The sequence below is a fragment of the Anguilla anguilla genome, chromosome 10 (genome assembly GCF_013347855.1).
Source record: "Anguilla anguilla isolate fAngAng1 chromosome 10, fAngAng1.pri, whole genome shotgun sequence".
NCBI classification, from domain to species: Eukaryota; Metazoa; Chordata; class Actinopteri; order Anguilliformes; family Anguillidae; genus Anguilla; species Anguilla anguilla.
In genome coordinates, this window is record NC_049210.1 from 30,545,792 (window position 1) to 30,566,853 (window position 21,062).

General features: G+C 38.1%; 1 protein-coding gene across 2 annotated transcripts in view; it reads left to right on the top strand.

The window, feature by feature from the left end:
- The window catches only part of LOC118237086 (mediator of RNA polymerase II transcription subunit 13-like), a 147,356-nt gene that overhangs the window by 84,319 nt on the left and 41,975 nt on the right, over positions 1-21,062 (top strand). For both annotated transcript variants that reach the window (XM_035435512.1, XM_035435513.1), the window contains exons 3-4: positions 4,544-4,628; positions 5,438-5,521. In XM_035435512.1, the coding sequence (XP_035291403.1) occupies positions 4,544-4,628; positions 5,438-5,521 (169 nt within the window). The remainder of the gene's footprint in view (positions 1-4,543; positions 4,629-5,437; positions 5,522-21,062) is intronic.

Below are 21,062 nucleotides of genomic sequence, written 5' to 3' on the forward strand. Positions count from 1 at the left end.
CTCTACTTCAGCAAACAGACATCCACTTTCCTTTCTTTATAAAATACTTCAGGAAATAAATAATCTCAGTGGCCTACTGAGCTATATTGTAATGTTCCAACAAGTGAAATGTATGTATTTGCTTTATTAATGTGGAATCAACTAAATTTCTAAACGGATATTTTTATTTCCAAAAAAATTGTAAATTTTGTAAATTTAAAAATTATTGACACCCTTTTTTTAGCGCTTGGTGGATAACAGTTGCAAGGATAACAGTACCAAGATTTTTCTATGAAGTCTTTTGAAATTGGAGAACACCAAGTAGGGAAGGGATCTTAAACCTTCCCTCCATACAGAGTCTTTCCAGATCCTTGGTATTTTTTTTATCTGTGCTTATGGACTGCCCTCTTCAGTTTAAACCACAGGTTTATCATTGAAGCCCGGAGGCTGAGATGGCCATTGAAAAATGATTTTCTGGCAAATAAATCATTGTTTTTAAAAATTAAAAGTGCTTGGGCTCATTGTCTTCCTAGGAGATCCTCTCACAGCCAAGTATCAGTCAGAGGCCTCCAGGTTTTTGGCTAGATGGTTTTCTGACTTGTCGTTAATAATACCATTGGAAGCAAAATGGTCCCATGGCATCAGAGATTCATCACCATATTTAATAGTAACTATAAGGTTAATCTCTGTATACACATCTTTATAACATCTACTACTGTTGAAAAAAGAGCTCTACATCTAGGCTACATCTCATTACAATCCAAGTGGCAATTTAACAAACTACAGGGACTGCCATCAGTAGAGGTTTGTTTATGGTGACCCTTCCAAATAGCACTATTGACATGGAGAGGAGATAGCATTTAATTGTACATTTAGAGACTTGGTGACTCTAAGATGTTACTTTTTCTTTGCTTCCTGAACCTTCTTCCTCACTGTGCATGGGAGTAAGATAATTACACTTGCACTTACAGTATCTAACTGTAATTACACTTACAGTATCTAACTGGCAAGTTTACTACTGTTCCAAAGGTTGTCATTTGTCTGATTTTTATAGGTCAACAACTATTTTTTTTTCTTTTCATATATAAGTTGTCTTGTTCCAATGTAAATGGACTGCATTTATATAGCGCTTTTATCCAAAGCGCTTTACAATTGATGCTTCGATTTCACCAGAGCAATTAGGGGTTAGGTGTCTTGCTGAAGGACACTTCGACATGCCCTGGGCGGGGGATCGAACCGGCAACCCTCCGACTGCCAGACAAGCGCTCTTACCTCCTGAGCTATGTCGCCCCAATGTGATGGATGACAAATGAACTTTACATGCATGCTGCCTTAGATTTATATACCGGTGAAACTGGAAGGCTTAAACAGGTATGATGGCACATTTAAGGTGCTCACAAACTCTAAATGCTCTCAGGGTCTGTCACAGGGCTTTTTGGCAAACTCCAGCATGACTTACTGTTGGCCTTTCACAGGAGTGGCTTCTGTCTAACCATTGTCCCAAAGAGGCCATATCTATGAAGTGCTGAAATATTTCCGATCTCTGCACAATTTATCCCAATATCGGTCAATGAGCTCTGCAACTTCATTGGTGTTATAGCTGACCTCTTAATCACTCCTCTGACAGTTGCTCTTGCCTCTAGCCTAGTCTGGGTAGTGTATGCTTATGCAATGTTTAAAACATTTTATTATTTTAATTACTCTAGTGCTCCTAGTAAGGTTCAAATGCGTGCCAGTGTTTTAAGAACATTTGCCAGCTTTTTGCCTCCTAGCAAATTCATCTCAAAGTTCCACTGAAAGTTTGTTGGGCTTCATGACCGCATGACTGATTTGATTTACTGTTTCAGTTGTGAGACCTCACAAAGTTGGTTTTATTCAGCAAAACCAACATTCATGCAGTCATTATTCTGCAATCATGCAGTTTAACAAGTGGGGACTTGAAATCAAGATAGGTGGACCTTCCAGGTCGTATCTCCTGACAGTTTTGGCCCCCTGGTGGTAGAATGTGCTTCCCACTGCAGTCAGAACAGAACAATCCCTCCCAATGTTTGACATAGACAGAAGACTCACCTCTTCGGATTGGGTTATTGCTCACCTGAGCACTTTTAGATATTCTTATTTTTCACTTTCCCTGGATTTCCCTGGATACCTGTCTCATCATCTTTTTTTTTTTGTTCAATAGAAATTTGTGTTTCTTAGGTTGATATTACACTTTGTAGGGCTGTCAACATTGGCCAAAAATTTGAATATATTTTGCTGAATTACAAGCCAGAATCTTTGGGCTGTGTTAATTGTGCATTATTTCCACAAGATGGCAAACCAATAGGAGAGGCATTGAAAAAATTGTTAACATGAACATTCAAAATGGCTTTTAAGACCTACTTACAGCACATTTTTACGAACATTTTCTTTAAATTCATTTAAGGCACACAATTTTGATAAATGTGATGAAAAATTATTTTGACCCTGACTGATAATTTACAATAAAGTGCTATTAAAAACTGGAGGCATAGTTTTAATGTTATCCTGCCAAAATGCTATAACTCCCAAAACGCTTGCATAGAAAAAGAAGAAGGTAAACATAACTTAACTGGTTAAGCATTTTGTGCCAATTTGCAGCCTGCTGGTTATTTGCCAAAAACACCAGACAGTCCACTTGCGATGAGGCCAGTGCCAGTCTGCTTTTTATTCACTGTATTCCCAGCAGACGAAAAGATGCATGCCAATCGCACCAAGAAATCATCAGCCATCATTTGACAGGCCTAATGCATAGTGATTATACTATAAATGGGTAATACCAAATTATTCCTGAGGGCAACACTAATGCTCTCCACTACTTTGCTGTATTTTACTCTGGATAACAGTGTTTGCTAAGTGATTGTAATCAATTGGGGGTGAAAATTTGTGAAAGCACCATATATGCTGTATATATATACATCACAGGTGAACTCCTGCCTGGTACTTACTTACAATCACCTGGATTGTGGATATATAGTGAGTTCCATAACGTTTGGGACAGATTAATTATATATATTTTTTGAATTGGCTCTGTACTCCACAATTTTAGATTTTAATCAATCAAACAATTGACATGTGGTTACAGTTCACATTGGTTTCACCATGTAGAAATTGCAAAAATGTTTCTACTTGCCCCCCTCCCCTTTTTCAGGGCACCATAATGTTTTAGGACATATTAATGTTATGTAAATGAAAGTAATTGTGTTTTGTACTTTATCGCATGTCCTTTGCAAGCAATGACTTCTTGAAGTCTGTGACCCATAGACATCACCATGTGCTGAGTATCTTCTCTGGTGATGCTTTGCAAGGCCTGTACATCAGCCATTTTCAGCTCCTGCTTGTTTTGGGGGGGGGGGGGTAGTTTCCTCTTCTCTTCAGCATATGAAACACATGTTCATTTGGATTCAGATTAGGTGAATGACTTATCCAGTCAAGAATTATCCAGTTTTTGGGTTTGAAAAACTTACTTGTTGCTTTAGCAGTATGTTTTGGATGATTGCTGTAGGATGAAGTACCACCCAATGAGTTGGAGACATTTTGTTGAACTAGAGCACACAAGATATTTTTGTACACTTCAGAATGAACCCTGCTGCATCTATGAGCAGTTACAGTACATCATTGATGAAGACGAGTGAGCCGGTGCCTGTGGCAGCCATATAGCCATGTTTCACAGATGGGGGGGGGGGGGGGGGGGGGGGGGTGGGGGTGATATGGGTGTTTCATTAAGTGAAAAAATAATTTAAAAATATGTTTTGAGTTTACTCAGTTTACCTTTGTCTAATATTATGTTTTGTTTAAAGATCTGAAACCATTCATTATGACAAATATGCAATAATAGAGGGAATCAGGCAAATAAGGGCACTGTATGGTTGCTTGGGTGCATTTTATACGCTGATGTATCTTGATCAAAAATTTTTAATCAACTAAAATCAACTAAATCATTGATTTTTTACATTTTATTGAGGTTCAAATCATTTTTTTAATAGGTCTTTCTTTTTATGATCAACTCAGCTAACTCCACTCTGAAAAATAATATACAGTATATAATTACAGTATTTTAAAACATCAAAATTTATTCCTTGGCAAAGTACTCAACCTCTTTCCTTTGGAAAACATAAATTAGTTCAGGTGCAGATTTTATTATTATTTTTTTTTTACATCATAATAACAATTAATTGAACAACTTCTTTCTGTATAGAGTAATACTAGATCACATCATTTCTGGAGAATAATATGAATGAAATATTCCTGTTTCTGTATTATTTCTCAGGCAGCTGATGAATTGCAAGCAGTTTAGTGGACTGGAATATTGATTGATATCAACACTTTTTCCATTTCTCAGGATTGTATAGTGTAGGTCTATCAACTACACTGTTGTGACTAAAATTCATAATGAAATGAATAATGTATTGCAGCAAAATGTAGAAGTTATTAATATGATTATTAAATGGATAAGCTTGGGTATGATTGAGCTTATAGAAGGTTGCTGCATGTTTATGATGTTGGTATTCCTTAACTTGTTCCTATGTTTCTATTCCTATTTTAGAGCCGGAAGAAGGGGTATGGGAGAGTGGATTAACATACGAACGCAGGACATTGCTCTTCAAGGCCATCCACAACTTGCTCGAGAGGTAAAACATCTCTTAGTTATCAGTAAAATTGGTCCATGGGGCAACATCCAGGGGTCAAAGATCAATCACTATGCACCATAGGTTCTCCCAGGTTCTCTCTTTTGTGAAACATGAGCTGGCAAATTTTATTGAATTCAACTGAAACTATACATTGCACTTAGATATTTTGTACTTTTTCCTGTCAGTGTTGCATACCATGTATATAGTTTGGTAATTACAGGAGATAGTGAGCTTAAGGACTATACTTTCCTTACTGAACAATATCTGATTAACTCAGCAGACAGCTGGCATACCTTGTTATAGCAAACTGCTAAAGCTAAGCAGTTATGGACGTGGTTAACACTTCGAACAGTGACCTGGAAAAAATTTGGTTGCTGCTGGAAGAGTTACAGGTGTGCCAGTAGAGGGGCGTTCTTCCCTCTGGACCAAACAGACATTCAATGTCCCACCATAGGTGACGTTCTTCAGATGAGACCTTGAATCTCTGATTGGCTATGGTTATTAAAGACCTCATGCCACCTTTCAAAACACTACAGGTTTTAGACCCCGAAATGCCTACAAAAAGTGTCTCTCTACATCTGGTCACATTAGACTGCATTGCAAAGCAGAGTGGAGTGGTTCTTGGAGTGACCTAAGCTCCACAAAGAAAGTTGTGACAAAATTATTATCAATACCGATCAGCATTGTGAAATTAGTTTGGAAAAATGGGCCCAAGCCCAAACCGAACTTTAATTGATCAAGAGTCTGAATGCATTGGGGGGACTTGGGACTGAGAACACCTGGTCTAAAGGTCACTCTTATCTCGGCAGATGTCTGATGGAAAAGGACTTCGTGCGGATTGGGAAGTGGTTTGTCAAGCCCTACGAGCCAGAAGAGAAGAACCTCAGTACGAGGTGAGACAAACCTGGTGCTTGTTTAGACTCCACAGTCTGCGCTCAGATGGGAACATGGGAAGTCATTTCTTGGATCTTCAGGAAGTGAAATCATTATTGATTAGTCCCTTTTTCTCAGAATATTAACATATGAGCCTACAGTTCTGGCAACAGTGGCCCTCAGATGCTTCATTTCATGTCATGGAGTACTAGGGTAAAAACACACTCTCCAGAAAGGCAATGAGTGTGAGCTTATGCTCTATGACACAAGTAGGAAATTGTGGCAGCTTATAATGGTAGAGCACTAGTATGTTGATGGAGGTGGGGGCGCCAGATCAGCTCACATTCCCATGAGACAGCTTTAGAGATACTGCCATATAGTCTCCACTGGACCAGGTCTGATTGTACTTCATGGGTGTGGATTCTACTGACCTGAATTACGTCTACATTTGACGTGGCAGTATTTCAGATTCCATGCTTAGTAGGGTCTCGGCATACTCAGAATAAATCTCAGCAGGATGTGAGCTTACTTCAGTTTGGTGATTTATGTTTTGCAAAGATAGATACAGTGACATTCAAAGTTTGGGCACCCCTGGTAAAAAATTACTTGCTTTTTTGAGTCTCTGCAGTGTACAAACTTACACGTGATATATTTCTGAAAATTCACAACTAGCAAAGATACACAATATGAAAAGTATCTGGACACCCCTTTGTCTGGTGCTGTTTTTCATGGTTTAGGCTAGGCCCCTTAGTTCTAGTGAAGGCAAATCTTAATGCAATGACATTCTATATGATTCTGTGCCAAATTTGTGGCAAAAGTTTGGGGGACGCCCTTTCTTGTTTCAGCATGACAATGACCCCGGGCACACAGGGAGGTCCATATAGAAATAGCATTGTCAAGAGTGATGTGGAAGAACTTGACTGGCCTGAATAGGACACTGACCTCTATCCGATCCAACACCTTTGGGATCAATAGGAAAGCCAACTGTGAGCCAGGCCTAATCTTCAGAGCCTGACCTCACTTATGCTCTTCTGGCTGAATGGAAGCAAATCCATGCAGCAATGCTCAAACATCTATTATATAGCCTTCCCATAAGAGTGGATGAAAACTGTGGAAATATTTTAAGAAAGAGCAAAGAACACCTTGCCAATCATTATGCATGGGGGTGGATCTATTATGTGTTCGGGTTGTGTGGCAGCCAGTGGCACAGGAAATATTGTGTGTGCAGAAGGAAGAATGGATTCCACTAAATATCAGTTTATCTAGAAGCTAATGTCCTAGAGTCAGTGAAGAAATGTGGTTGGATATTTCAACAAAACAAAACAAACCTCAATCAACCATGAACTACCTGAAGGAATGAAAGTTTAAGGTATTGGAATGGCCTCCACAGCCCACAGACTTGAATATTCCTGAAAATCTGATCTGTGGGGAGATCTCAAACATGCAGCTCATGCAAGAAGACCTATTAATATTTATGAACTAGAAAAGTTCTGCAAGGAAGAATAAAAAAAAAATTCCTAACGTAAGAATAAAAAGTCTGTTTGCTGCCTACAACCTTTGGAAGTTGTGATTTCTGCCAAAGCAGGTGTTACTCAGTACAAACTTTTTTACAGGCCACATTTAGCTTTATTTTTTCAATCTGTTCAATTCAGAAAATGATAATTCTGCATAAAAATTTACAGACACATATTGTGTTTCTATTTGTTCCTTGTAACAGGTCATTTTAACTTCTTTTCATGTAGAAAATCAACAGAACTTGCAGTTTGAGCAGGGGTCCCCAAACTTTTGCAAACCACTGTACGTCTATTTAACTGTATCAGTTCAGTCTTATATTTTTGATAATATATGACTACATTTCAAAATGAGCTTCATATTGAAGGTGTTTTAAGTACCTCTGTTGGTAAAGGTGCTCACCACAAGTGTGGGTTACAGTATGTGTAATCACAGGTTCACGCATCCGTTGCCAACTATGACTCATTACTCTGAATTGGTGAGAGAAATTTGATCGCATTTCACTGGAGGCAGGATTGGTTTACCATTCAGTTAGCTCCTTGTGATGATGTGGTATGTGACCACTGGTGAACCGTTCTCACCTGTGAAATATGTAATATGTCTAACCTGTGATAGTACTCCAGTGTTACACTGTACAGTGTTTCCCCTAGTAATGCAACTGGGGATAAGCCCACCCCTGAAATCAGTAGGACCTCCCATGAAGGAATTCATCACAACCTGCTCTTAAGAGAATTATTGTTTTGGAACATTGGTATTACATACACACTGCATTTGCTGCAGTGATTGTATTGTAATGGAAATGATTACTGTACATTTCTAAAGTTATTATACAAAACATATGAATAGGTTGCTTAGTTATGGAAATACTTAATACTGATATCAGCAGCATCAACTTCTTGGAGTAGTTTGCATAGGTTAATTGAAGCTATGGTATCTTGCAAGCTAGCCAGTGTTACTGAAAATAATATTGAGTAGTTTAGAATGGCTACATTGTTTATTGCTATAAAATATCTACCATTACTACAAAATAGCAAAAATGCTAGAATTCAGCTTTATTATCCAACTAAAGTTGAAAAATAGTTCAACAAAGAAAACCAAACAGTGTGGTAGTGGTACTGATTCTGCAAATACCTAAGCAAACGATGCTAAGACTTTGACAGTACTGGAATGAACAACCTTTTTGTTTGTTCCATCTGCATCTTAGGGATTCTAGTTCTGTTTGTTTTTAGTTGCAGTTATGGCTGTAAGTTTTTGAGTTTTCTTTCTATATGATTGCATTCTGGCACTTTTGTATGACTGCAGGCTGATTTTGTTTTTTTATTTTTTAGTACAGGTACAATTAGACTTGTGACTTAATTTTAGCACATATATTTTCAAAGATACGAAAATAATAATTGCATGGTGTTAGTAGCTGATTTTTGTGAAACTATAATTGTACAGGAGATTGCAATCCAATATGCCCCTTTTTAAATAGGCTTGTATTAGGCCTACTCTATTGGTTTATATAGACAGTTTGGAGTGTTATTTTAAAATGGTGCAGTAATATTTGAGATGTACATGAGTTCCTGTTATCTCATATACATGTGATACAATGTTGAGACAATTAGATTTAAGGCAGAAAAAAATATGTGTACTGATATATGTGAAGTGGGATGTGATTCTATGTATTTGTTTTTAGTCTTAAAACTCTTTCATACTCCTTTTCACCTATGCAACCTGTGAAGCAACTTAACTAAAAGTGAACAAAGCAATCTCACATCTCATCTTACACATTCTCAAAAAAATCTCTTCTCTAAAATGTTGTACTCTGTTCCAAATGCAAAATATTATTCTGCACAAAGAAGGCACATTTTTCTCAGGAGTTAATTGCAATATTTGATTCCATTATTCTTCTCCATATTTCATATCTTACTTAACATGCTAGTAGAACAGAATTGCCATTAGAATATGAGTTGAGAGTGAGAGAAAGAATGAAAAATGCAAGATGGAAGCTGGAAGGGAGAAAGGTCATAAGCCTCTCTATGCAGCAGTTTAGATAAGCACACATTGAACATCACCTGAGAGCCAGAGTGAGATAAAGAGAGACACACGAAGGGCATATTGGCCTGCTCTGCTTGAGTTACTAAGTCAAATGGAGGCAAAAGAAAGAAAGAGGGTAGAAGAGCCCCACTGCTGGGACTAGTGAGGCAGGCAGGCAAGCAAGGGTGCAATTTACAGGGGGGGTAGGGGGGTTACAACATGCAACAACCCCCCACCCCTCCGTATATTTCAAAACAGGCCAAATAACCCTCCAATAACAAATAATTAATTTCATATAATAAAGATGGGAATTTAAAGATGTGATTAGTATATACTGATCAGTAAGTAGGGGTTGATCATGGAAGTCGCAGGTGCCACGGATATTGTAACTTTCTTCGTTTTTAGAGCTTTCCGTGATTTTTCGGCAGTTTTGGCTGCCTATGGTGTTGTCATTTTAACAAGAGGCTATTGCCTGTATTGTGTGTTTGTGTGTGTGTGTGTGTGTGTGTGCGTGTGTGTTTGTGGTGGAAGCTGGGTTATGTGGGGGCTGGGGTTAGCTTGCTGGAATTCCCCAGAGAGATATGATTTAGCATGCCGCCACTGTGGAAACTGTCACTGAAGCCACCTCATACACTCACACGCACAGGCACGCGCTCACATGCACAATGCATATGCATACACAATGACCATGCATTCGAGTGCACTCACATAGGTTAATAATTATGAAAGAGGGAGGGAGAGAGAGAGAGAGAAAGAGAGAGAGAGAGAGAGAGAGAGAGAGAGAGAGAGAGAGAGAGAGAGAGAGAGAGAGAGAGAGAGAGAGAGATCTAGTAATCATGTTAGTCCTGCAGGTCGCTCATGTCAGTTAAGACCTGATGCGCAAGTGTAAGGTTTCTGCTTGTCAGTGCACCTCAAAGCCCCGTACTCACACAAGGTCAGGTTTTAGCTTTTCTCCATTAATAGATGGCTGGCTGTCAGAAGAGAGCAAGATTGCTGATGTCCTTTTTCATCTTCAGCCGGAGCGTTTGTTGTGACTTTGCAGGTGAAAGCCTGTGTGTCTATAAGAGAGGGAGTGAGGTATTTTCTTACATGACCCCCTTTGGCTAGGAGAGAGAAGGGAAGTGGGAGCACATAAAGGAATGTTATCTCCACCCCCTAGACACTTGCTCTTCTGGCTCTTTGTGTCTGTGAGCAGACTGTTGGTAAGGAATACGATTACATCAGTGAGGGGAAGGAGAGGGAGAAGAGAGGATGAATGGAAGAGTGAGACTGCAATATAATCTATCAATTTGATTTAGTGTAAGGCTTTTCACAATGAAATTGTTTAAAAGGTTTAACTCAAATATAAATGTTATGATTACAAAACATTTGATAGTATCAATATTAAAATAAGTGATATAAATTATTATGTAATTTGCCCAACATGAGGATAAATTATGCAATACAGGAGACCACACAGGAGATTTTAAACAGATTTCCTTCTCAATAGGATTAGTATAATCCTGGGATATTAATGTTATTGGTATGACTGTGTAAAGATAGCTTAGCTGTGGTGTTTACTTTTGTTTAACTTTTTGATTATAAATGGGCCGTCTGTGCCTTTTTGGTGATGGCACACAGTTAAATCACCACTGCTAAGTGATTAGAACGTAAAATCGATTATGTTGGGGGCATTTGATGTTTATCTGTTTTGATTCCATGGTGGTTTGGTCACCAGTGAACCTAAAGTGAATTGATAACTCAGCTGATATTTTACAATACATTGGCTCAGATCTCAATGTACTTTACAGAAACAGCATATAAGTATAGCTGCAAAGCAGCAATGTCAGGGGTCTTTGAATAAAAAATGACCACAATTGCTAGCAAGTGTCTGATCAGCACTATGTTACTGGGTTGGGAGGTTGTTATGAGAAAGAACCTTAGTGGTATGTTTTGAGAGCTTGCATACAAATTACTTTTAAATTTTTGAAATAAGCAAGTTAAAAGGCCTGTATTGTTTCAGAGTGACATGCTGGGTTCCTGGAGTAGGTTTTTTTGTATGTTCATGTGTTGATAGCCCTAATATATTTTATGGACTACCAATGAGGATAAATATACAAGAATATATATTTATCCTCATTGTGGAAATCATATCTTAAATTGATCATTAACAAAATCATTAACATATTAACAAAAATTGTAAATGTAAAATATGTGCATAATATATCTAATATATGACATCTGACCATGTTGAAATAAAGCGTACTCAGATTATGAAGACAAAAGGCATGCTCTTTCTTTCCGTGATGGACTTAATTAAGTGAGTAACTGCACCAGCGTATCAATATAGCTATTTCCTTCGTAGGCTGTTCATAGCAGCTGGCAACTGCCCATTGTTTTTTTTGAAAATTTAAGCAACTTGTAACTGTTTGTACTGTTGTGCATGTTTTTAAAATTGTTTCCCCATTGACATCTTTAAAAATTATGATTTTTTATGCTTTTTTCAGTTTTCTGTGATTTTCAACAACATTTCTGTGAATGTTCCATTACCTTTTCATTCAAATGAGCATTTCACAGCTGATCTTTTAAAAAACGTTCTAATTTGCAGGGTCTATGCAACTAAAATTACTCCCTTGCATTTATTGCAGTGCAGCACTGTTTAAAGTGGACTCATTTCAGACCTCTATGCTCAGTTTCTGTTGTCAGGCTGAATCACAGGTTGTAGGCCATCATTCAGAATCCACAGAAATTTTTTTTATTTTTAGACAGAGCACAGAGGAATGTTGAAATGTTTGTAATGACATGTTAATTTTTTCACTTTACACGCTCGGACTGATGTCTTCGAGCTCATTCCTACTGCTTGACCTTGCTTTGCATTTGAACTTCAAGGACAGTCTGCCCTCCTTTCATTTTATTTAAAAGGAGGAAAGAAGAAAGGCTAACAGATAAATGGCAGTAGTGACTGCAGGACAGAAGATGCCATGGCAGGAATGGAAGTCCCAGTTTCACAGGGGGAATTGCATATGGCTTGAGAGTCAGCTGTCCTACTGACTAAGGTCATGCAGGTTATGGCTGTAGCAATACTTGTTGCCTAGCTAGCTGGCAGGCGATCTCCTAGCCCAGTGATGAGTTGGGAAAACTGCAAATGAATAACATATGCATTGTAGGCCTATACATAACCTAGCCTGCTACACTCTGAGCTGCTGTGCCCAACCATGCCGTGTGTTATGTAGGCCTAAGCCAGCTATTGGCCTAGCAAGTTATGATGTTGTTTCCGTGACCGTTTAGTAGTGTTTTCCACCAGCGCTGTTCGTGATTTTGATGTCTACCTTGACCTGCTTTCCCAAAAACCTAACTCGTACAACCCAACACATTGTCTGTGAAATGTCTAGGCATAATGGTTTGCACGTGTTCATCAGAGGGTGAGAGGGAACCCATAAAGAAATTGTGCACGGGGGCCAGTCATAACTAGCTTTCACCACTGAGAGTTCCATATATCTAGTTTTGGGTACAGCTACTAGCTTAACTACATTTTCCAGTACCGTGTATGTAGCTCACTATTTACAAAATCAAGTACAAGTGTATGTATTGGCTTAAAAAGTATAATTGTTTGACTGGTATCATATCTGGACATTAGGCTGTTACTAGAAGGCAATTCCCTGCCTAAAATAGACCAGATGTATTGTGTCACCACCAATTTCCATATACAATGACATGCATTGGAAAAGTTTATTAGTATTTATCACATATAAATATAAGCAAAATTGTATAGAAACCAGTGTACAGAGATATATTTTATGTCATCTTTGGCAATGTGTAGAAGCAGAAACAACTGTAAATATGCAAAAATAAAATAAAATAAATAACAACATGTACAGGTAAATATGTATATCTCATAAAGTATTGGGGCAGTAACATAATTTCTGTTTGGGCTCTGTTCTCAAGCACATTTGATTTGAAATAAAAAGTACAGGCTGTAAAGCTTTAATCTGAGGGTATTTACATTTACTGTATATCAAGTGATCCGTGTAGGAATTACAGCCTTTTTAATACATACTCCATCTATTTTAGGCGAGTAAAAAGTCCTCAGAATTTTAGCTGCTCAGCTGTTTTTTGGCAGTATGTGTCATTGCATCATTAGTTGTTGCACAAGAAAGCTAAAAAAATTCAAAGGCTGTATCTTACACTCAAGGTTATCAAGGTTACAATATGATTGTCTAATTCGGATCAATATTATGACCATCCATTAGTTTTAATTTGGTATTTTTATATATTATTATTGTTTATATCAAAAATACACAATAAAAATAAAACATGTCATAATGGATGGTCATAATTTGGTGGTCATCATTGATCTGAATTTCACAACCGTAGTACTGATGATTAAACTGGGCATATAAATTATAAAATAAAATATAAAATATAAAATATAAATCATATTATGTGAACCATAAGGGAGCCCACTCCATCAGCATCCAGGTGATTTGGGACGCTACACGTATGTTCGCAAACTATCCTGGATCAAGACATGATTCCTTTATATTGGCCGCCCTGTCATTCCTACAGTCTTCCAGGGGGATCCCCCCTGGATGGGTGGCTGTTAGGGCGACAATGGCTATCCGTTAAAGACATGGCTGATGGCACGTATATTGTGCGTGAATTGTAATTCAATCAAAAAATCATAATAGAGAAGAGTTTGGAGCGCTGAAAACGCGCTTCAGATGTTTGCATGAGTCATGAGTAGAAAATTACAATACAGCCCTCAGAAGGTCTGAATATTTTTTGTGGCATGTTGTGTGTTGCAGAACACTGCCAAAAGTCATGGATGTGACAGACATATTTGAGGACACATTACAGGACTTTAGAAGGTGTGATGGTAAACTGCATGTGCCGATACCAAATAATGAACCAAGGTACACCAGCAGCACAGGCGAGAAGGAATCAGCTGGCAGAAGAGCTACTTCATCTTTCCTAAAGACCTGTTTTCACTTTGTTGTTATGGGGTATTGTGTGTAGATTTATGAGAATGAAAATGAATTTAATCAATTTTAGAATAAGGCTGTAACGTAACAAAATGTGTAAAAAGTGAAGGGATCTGAATACTATCCGAATGCACTGTATATATTGTATTATAGGGCTTTCAATTGGACCAAAAAATGAAAATTGAATATTGTATTTCAAAAGCAGAGATTTGAATATATTTGGATATTTTCATGAAAACATCAAAAATGCATTGCCATGACATACTCTTGGGCACTCCCTATCATGCGTGTTACATTGGCAAGGGTAAGCAAAAAGGTAGGAACAAAGGCAAAGAAAGGTATATACAGTCCCCTCCAAAAGTATTGGAACAGCAAGGCCAATTCCTTTGTTTTTGCAATACACTGAATACATTTGGGGTTGAGATAAAAAGATGAACATGAGACAAGAGTTCAGAATTTCAGCTTTTATTTCCTGGTATTTACACCTAGATGTGTTAAACTACTTAGAACGTATCAGACCACCCAATTTTTAGGTGAGCAAAAGTATTGGAACAGAGAGTATTTAAGTAAATGAAAGCAAATAACACTCAATATTTGGTAGCATATCTCTTGCTTGCAATAACTGCATCAAGCCTGCGACCCATTGACATCACCAAACTGTTGCATTCTTCTTTTGTGATGCTACAGTCTCTTTCAGTTGTTGTTTGTTTCGGGGGGTTTTTCCCTTCAATCTCCTCTTCAGGAGGTGAAATGCATGCTCAATTGGGTTAAGGTCTGGCCAGTCTAAAACCCTCCACTTTTTCCTCCCTAATGAAATCCTTTGTTGTGTTGGCAGTGCCTTTTGGGTCATTGTCTTGCTGCATGATGAAGTTCCTCCCAATTAGTTTGGACGCATTTCTCCGTAAGTTGGCAGACAGAATGTTTTTGTAGACTTCTGAATTCATCCTGAATTCATCCTGCTTCATCCTGCATCATGAGTTACATCATCAATAAAGATTAGTGAGCCCACTCCAGAAGCAGCCATGCAAGCCCAAGCCATGACAGTTCCTCCACCGTGCTTCACAGATGAGCTTATATGTTTTGGATCATGAGCAGATCCCTTCTTTCTCCACACTTTGGCCTTTCCATCACTTTGGTAGAGGTTAATCTTGGTCTCATCAGTCCATAAAACTTTGTTCCAGAACTTTTGTGGCTCTTCTCTGTACTTCTTTGCAAATTGTAATCTCGTCTTCCGATTCTTACTACTGATGAGTGGTTTGCATCTTGTGGTATAGCCTCTATATTGCTGCTCTCTAAGTCTTCTTCGAACGGTTGATTGAGATACGTTCACCCCTGTCCTGTGGAGATTGTTTGTGATGTCACTGACTGATGTTTTGAGGTTTTTCTTCACAGCTTTCACAATGTTTCTGTCATCAACTGCTGTTGTTTTCCTTGGTCGACCTGTTCGATATCTGTTGCTCAGTACGCCAGCGGTTTCTTTCTTTTTCAGGACATTCCAAGTTGTCGTACAAGCTATCCCCAATGCTTGTGCAATGGCTCTGATCGATTTCCCCTCTTTTCTAAGCTTGCTTTTCTCCCAAAGACAGCTCTCTGGTCTTCATGTTAGTTTATCTTTTATAACACAAATGCAGTTTTCACAGGCAAAAGTAAATAAAATATGAAATTCGAATCTGTCATCTCATGTACATCTTTTGACCTCAAACTAAATTGTCTTCAGTGTATAGCAAAAACAAAGTAATTGACCTTGCTGTTCCAATACTTTTGGAGGGGACTGTATATATATATATATATATATATAGTATTGGCAAAAATAGATTCTACCACTGATTGCACAAAACTACATAATCTCGTAAAACCATATACCTGTTAACAACATTGAACTGCGTGGACACTTGAGAGTATTGAGAGTAGTATTACACAGCGAATGATGAAACATTTAGATTTTTCCCGAAGTAGTGAACGAATGACTGAGCGAGCCAAACGAACAGATACGGCTCACTGAAAGTGTAACATCCTGAATGGAACTGAAATGGGGAACTTTACTACACACATGCAATTACATATTTGAACATTAATTTCAACTGTTTTACTGTTTATATTCTTTCTATTGAAAATATATTTGAATACTGAATCTAAATGTGAGAGCCCTACTGTATTATAATTAAATTTTGTAGCACTGAATAATGGGTTTTATAAACAGGATGAACACTCCAGGCAAATTCATTTTTTTCCAGTTGGGTATGTTAGGACAAGCTAATTGAATTGTTTTCACTGCAACCAAGGATGAACCACACAGTTCAGGGTTAGATGAGTGTGCATCTTAGGTCTGAATATGCATATCTGTGATGCCTTTGTTACCACGTGTCTGCTATGCATCCGCTCAAGGGTGTGTACAGCATTAAGTACTTAAGTACCAATAAGGTTTGGTGGGCAGCTTTACACGTAAAAAAATAAATGTTTGTGAATTTCAGCAGAGTCAACTGGCTCCAGGATGGCCTGAGAGTGGAACTTTAAATGTGTTGAGGACGATGTGCATTACCCCACCGAGTGAAATAATGCTGGTAATTATGCTATAATGTGTACACATACACGCTCAGTCCTCCTAGGACAATACAAACGGGATGGCTGTGCGCAAGCTCTGGCTCCTGTTACAAAACTTGTGATTGATGTTTGCATAAAAGCATTAATTGTGCTCGAAGTTAGCCCATTAAACCGTGCTGTGATCTCAGCACTAGGCGCACAGGAATCTGAGAATATGCAGCACTGAATAATTCACCACCTCCCTTTCTCTTCAGCCTCAGTCCTTCAGCTCCCTGGCAAGGCTCCATCTCCTCCCCATATTATTTTATTAATACCAGTGCATACTCTGTGGCCTGCTGATGTACACAAACACCACACATGCTCCAGTGACTGGAGGAAACAATCTGTTCACCATTTATAGATTTTTAAAATATATTTTTTTTATTTACAGTTGCTAAGAATTCAGTTATGGTGGTCTTTACAATTTTAAGGGGTTGTTATACTACTAAAATGTACCCTCTGCCATTAGATTAATTCCCTTGGGTAGCTATGTTCAGGTTGTTGATTTTATGTCTGGCAGCTTTCCAAGGCTTTTACGTTCTTTATCTAACACAATTGTAGTAACCTATGCTATCAGCTAAAACATTATTCGGTTCAAAATATATATTGAAATGTCACTGTCCTTATGAGTTCTTATGGGTCATGGGTTTCTTCCAATCACAGGACTCCGGCTAATGAATTAACACTAACAATTATTAATAATTTTGGAAGAACTTACAATTTTCCTCCAACACAATGATTATCTTACAGTATACTGTAAACTGTTATACTGTACTGTACTATACTACAAACAGTATACCGTTTTACCACAGATTGTGAGGCTACATTCACACGACAGGCCTTAGTGCTCAGTTCTGATTTATTGCTCAGGTGCCTAAGATTTTAAAGTTCCACCCCTGAATACAAGTCATCCAAAATTTCAGGATACCTACGGTACTATTTTCTTAGCCTATGTCAGTGCCTGTATGCTAGATTCTTGTGGCAAAACACACAGCTGAGCACTGGTTACAAGAATGCTGATTGGCTGAGGATGACAAAAGTCCATCCCTCATTCAAAGCACTTCGTATGGAAGAAGTTTTGGGTCTCCTCTGTTCAGCAGAGGTTTGTTGATTCCCTATTTTTCTCACTCTGTTTGTGGAGAGGGTGCCTGCCATCACATGCCAGAATGGCAATAAAACAAACACCTGCCTCTGCTGATGAGAGAGGATAAAATGGTAAGACAGATGGAAAGAAAGTTAAATTACTTGAAACTAAGTTAATCAATGAATGTAAGGACTAAATGCTACATGTGGGACAAGCAAGGATTAACTACACAGGATGAAAGTAAACCAGCTAAAACACACAACGAAGGAACCACCACCAAAATATAAAGAAAAAAACTCTTCTTCTTCAAGGCTCCAAAACCAAAAGCAACACAACAACCTTTTTCCTGTGGCTATCTTAAATACCTTACCCAGCATGGCTTGAGGACGTTTTGCCCTGATTGGGTGGTACCGAGTTAAGGTGTAGGAGGGAAGGGAAGAGGGGGTCAGACTAATTTATGCCAAGAACTGGCCTACCTAAAGATTGAATTCAAACTTAAAGAGGACATGGAAAATTGAAATGTTAGGCATGTAGCTATGCAGGGTCTCTGACCCCCGATATGGTGTCCTGTCTTCTGGTTTGTCTCTTCTGAGGAGGTGAGGAGATTGTCTGCCTAGAATAGGGTATCAGTGGATTTTAAATTGCCCCAATCACATTTGCTTTGATGCTTGTGATGGGGTGGTCAGGCCACATTCTTATTCGCTGTTTCCCTCTCTAAGGCCATAATCTAAATACTACATATCCTACATACATATAGAAAAAATATTCTTGTGTTTGTCATTGGTTTATGATTCTTGATGATTCATTGGTTTAAAACTTAAATAAATATTTAGCAGTGTGGTGTGTGAAAGCCACATAGCCACACTGAAAGAGTGGTCAGCTAATGTCTCACCATCCCGACAAATTATTATTATTTTTTTAAACAAAGAAATAACTCATGCTAATTTGACAAATCAGATCCACTATATAATCTCTATTGGTTTGGTCCCACCTACTTGACTGATAATAATGTTAAACATGTTGAATATACAGTAGTACACGTAATTGAAGATTTAAATTAAGAGGATTTTGGAGAGTTTTTGAACAGCCTCTTTACAACTACCCTGCCAGTCATTTTATAAATATCAAATTGCCAAACATTTCTATCACTTGTTTCAGAAATGTCTCTTCCCTTGTGTGGATGTGTGGGATGAGACTTCTCTTAAAGGCCAGATGTGGTCTCCGTCTTGAGGTCTTGTTATAACAATTCTAATGATTGCTGTACATGACAGCTACATTTATTTATTTCCCATTAATCATACATTCTCAGAGCATGTGTGACCTTATTTATGTATCATAAAATCTTGGAAATTCACTTACTCAAAAATGGCAAAAGAGACAGAATTTGATACTAAGAGACAGCAAGGCAGTGTACTATTTCTATTCACAGAATGAAAAACTGGGAAATATGAAAGTTGGAAAAAAGATGAACAAAAAGTTTTCCATGTTCTAAATGATTTACATGCTGAATCCTGAAAACATGAACTGCCTATATGTTTAAGTATTTTCGGAAAATAGAATGACATAATTGAAGCGTAGAGAAATCAGCAGGCGGGTCATTTGCAGAGAACATAGGAATAGCAAAGTTGAATAAAAACATGATTTGTTTGTTTTTACTACTCTAATCTCTCACTGACCACTTTCCACCAGCTCACAGTATGTATGTGTTGAGTGTTTGTGTGCGTTTATACGCATAGCCATAACGAAGCATGCTTTTTTAGATTGTGGCTGTGATGGTGAAGCTGGTGACTGGTGCTGTTTATGTGTGAAATTTCTTTTTTAAGAAGGGATTCTAGGCGAAACTGCAATATAGAGTTATGTAGTGAAGCCCCTAAAGGCCCTACCCCCCCAGACTATTAATAGTTATGGGTTTCTGTGGTAGTTTAGCCAAGAAAAGTGTGTCTGTGTCTGTTGTTGTGTGAGCATGCAAATAATTCAAGGGTGAGGTAGCGTGGGACCGGTCGGAATTTCTTTCCCTTGTCAGTGCAAATGCAGTGGGTTTGCATGACGTGTACCACTGCCTCTGCCATCACTGCATATGTCTGTGTCTATGTGTGTGTGCTACATTTATCTCCATTTTAGATATAGTGTGTGTGTGTGTGTGTGTGTGTGTGTGTGTGTGTGTGTGTGTGTGTGTGTGTCTGTGCTTGTGTGTTTGAGCTCAAGGAATGTTTATGTAACTTCAGTCTTTTGTTTATTGTGTGCATTGCACCCTCTACTGGGCATAGCAGGCTTTCAATTATTTTCTCTGTTCTTTCAGGGTACTACACCCATTATAAAACAATATTTATCCAGTGATTTTTTATAAGCCATCATAAAATAATATGTCTATCTATGGCATATGAACTGCATATTTGTCTAACGAGTTGGTTGAAAACAGATAAACGCATTGCTTTTTTATTTTGTTTCCTAGGCTCACAGAAAATTATTAGAACAAATTTAAATAATGGTTAGCATGGTTCAATATAACTCTTACCACATCTGTGTTTCTATATAATTACATTCAGTTTACATTCAATATCAGCAAGTGCAAGTAAATAAAATCAGTAAAACAGTTTTTATAATTTTGTGTATTTACATATGCTAAGTGAGTAGACTTACACTATGCATGTAGTTCCTATAGCAGCTTTTAAAGGACAATATCTAATGATACAACATAGATGCTCATGTAATAACCTGGTAATGGACTTGCAATGCTACCCATCCTGAATGGCTTTCAGGATTCAGGACCATGGAGTAGATGGACTATTGGAACAATGAGAAGAGTCCTTTTCCCCCAGGAAACTGGACTTCCTTGTAATACGTGTGGGAAGCTAAGGGACACAGCACCATGGATCACAGAGTAACTGGTAAAGCAGAACTTTCTCAGGAAATGCAAGAGAACTGATTTCCATGGAACCACAGGCAGGCATTCGTAAAGTTCTCCTAGTCTGGGGATATTCTGCTTAGGAACGCTGGTTATAACTCCATGGCAGAATGCACGTGTTTCTCATATACGCCAAGATCAAAGGGTGCTGCTGACATAGTAGGAGGTAGTACCTTTAGAAAATTAACTGTCCCGTCTCCATGTATTAATTATCGACATTGTCCTGGAGTGTGCTATTACATACATACATAAGACTTGCAAGTTTGAATGAGTGATATGCAGGTGAAATATGTCTTTATGTCTTTATCTACAGTGAGTGATATTTATGTGCCACTCCTGTTGTTACTAGGTTGTAAGGTCCTTGTTCCCACAGACACAATACAGTCTAACATGTGTTACCCATGTCTAATATTCGGACCAACTCTATCATTTTTTAATTTTATTTTTTTATTACATTATGTCTGAAGAATACGCTATTATATATTCATTTTTGTTTCACT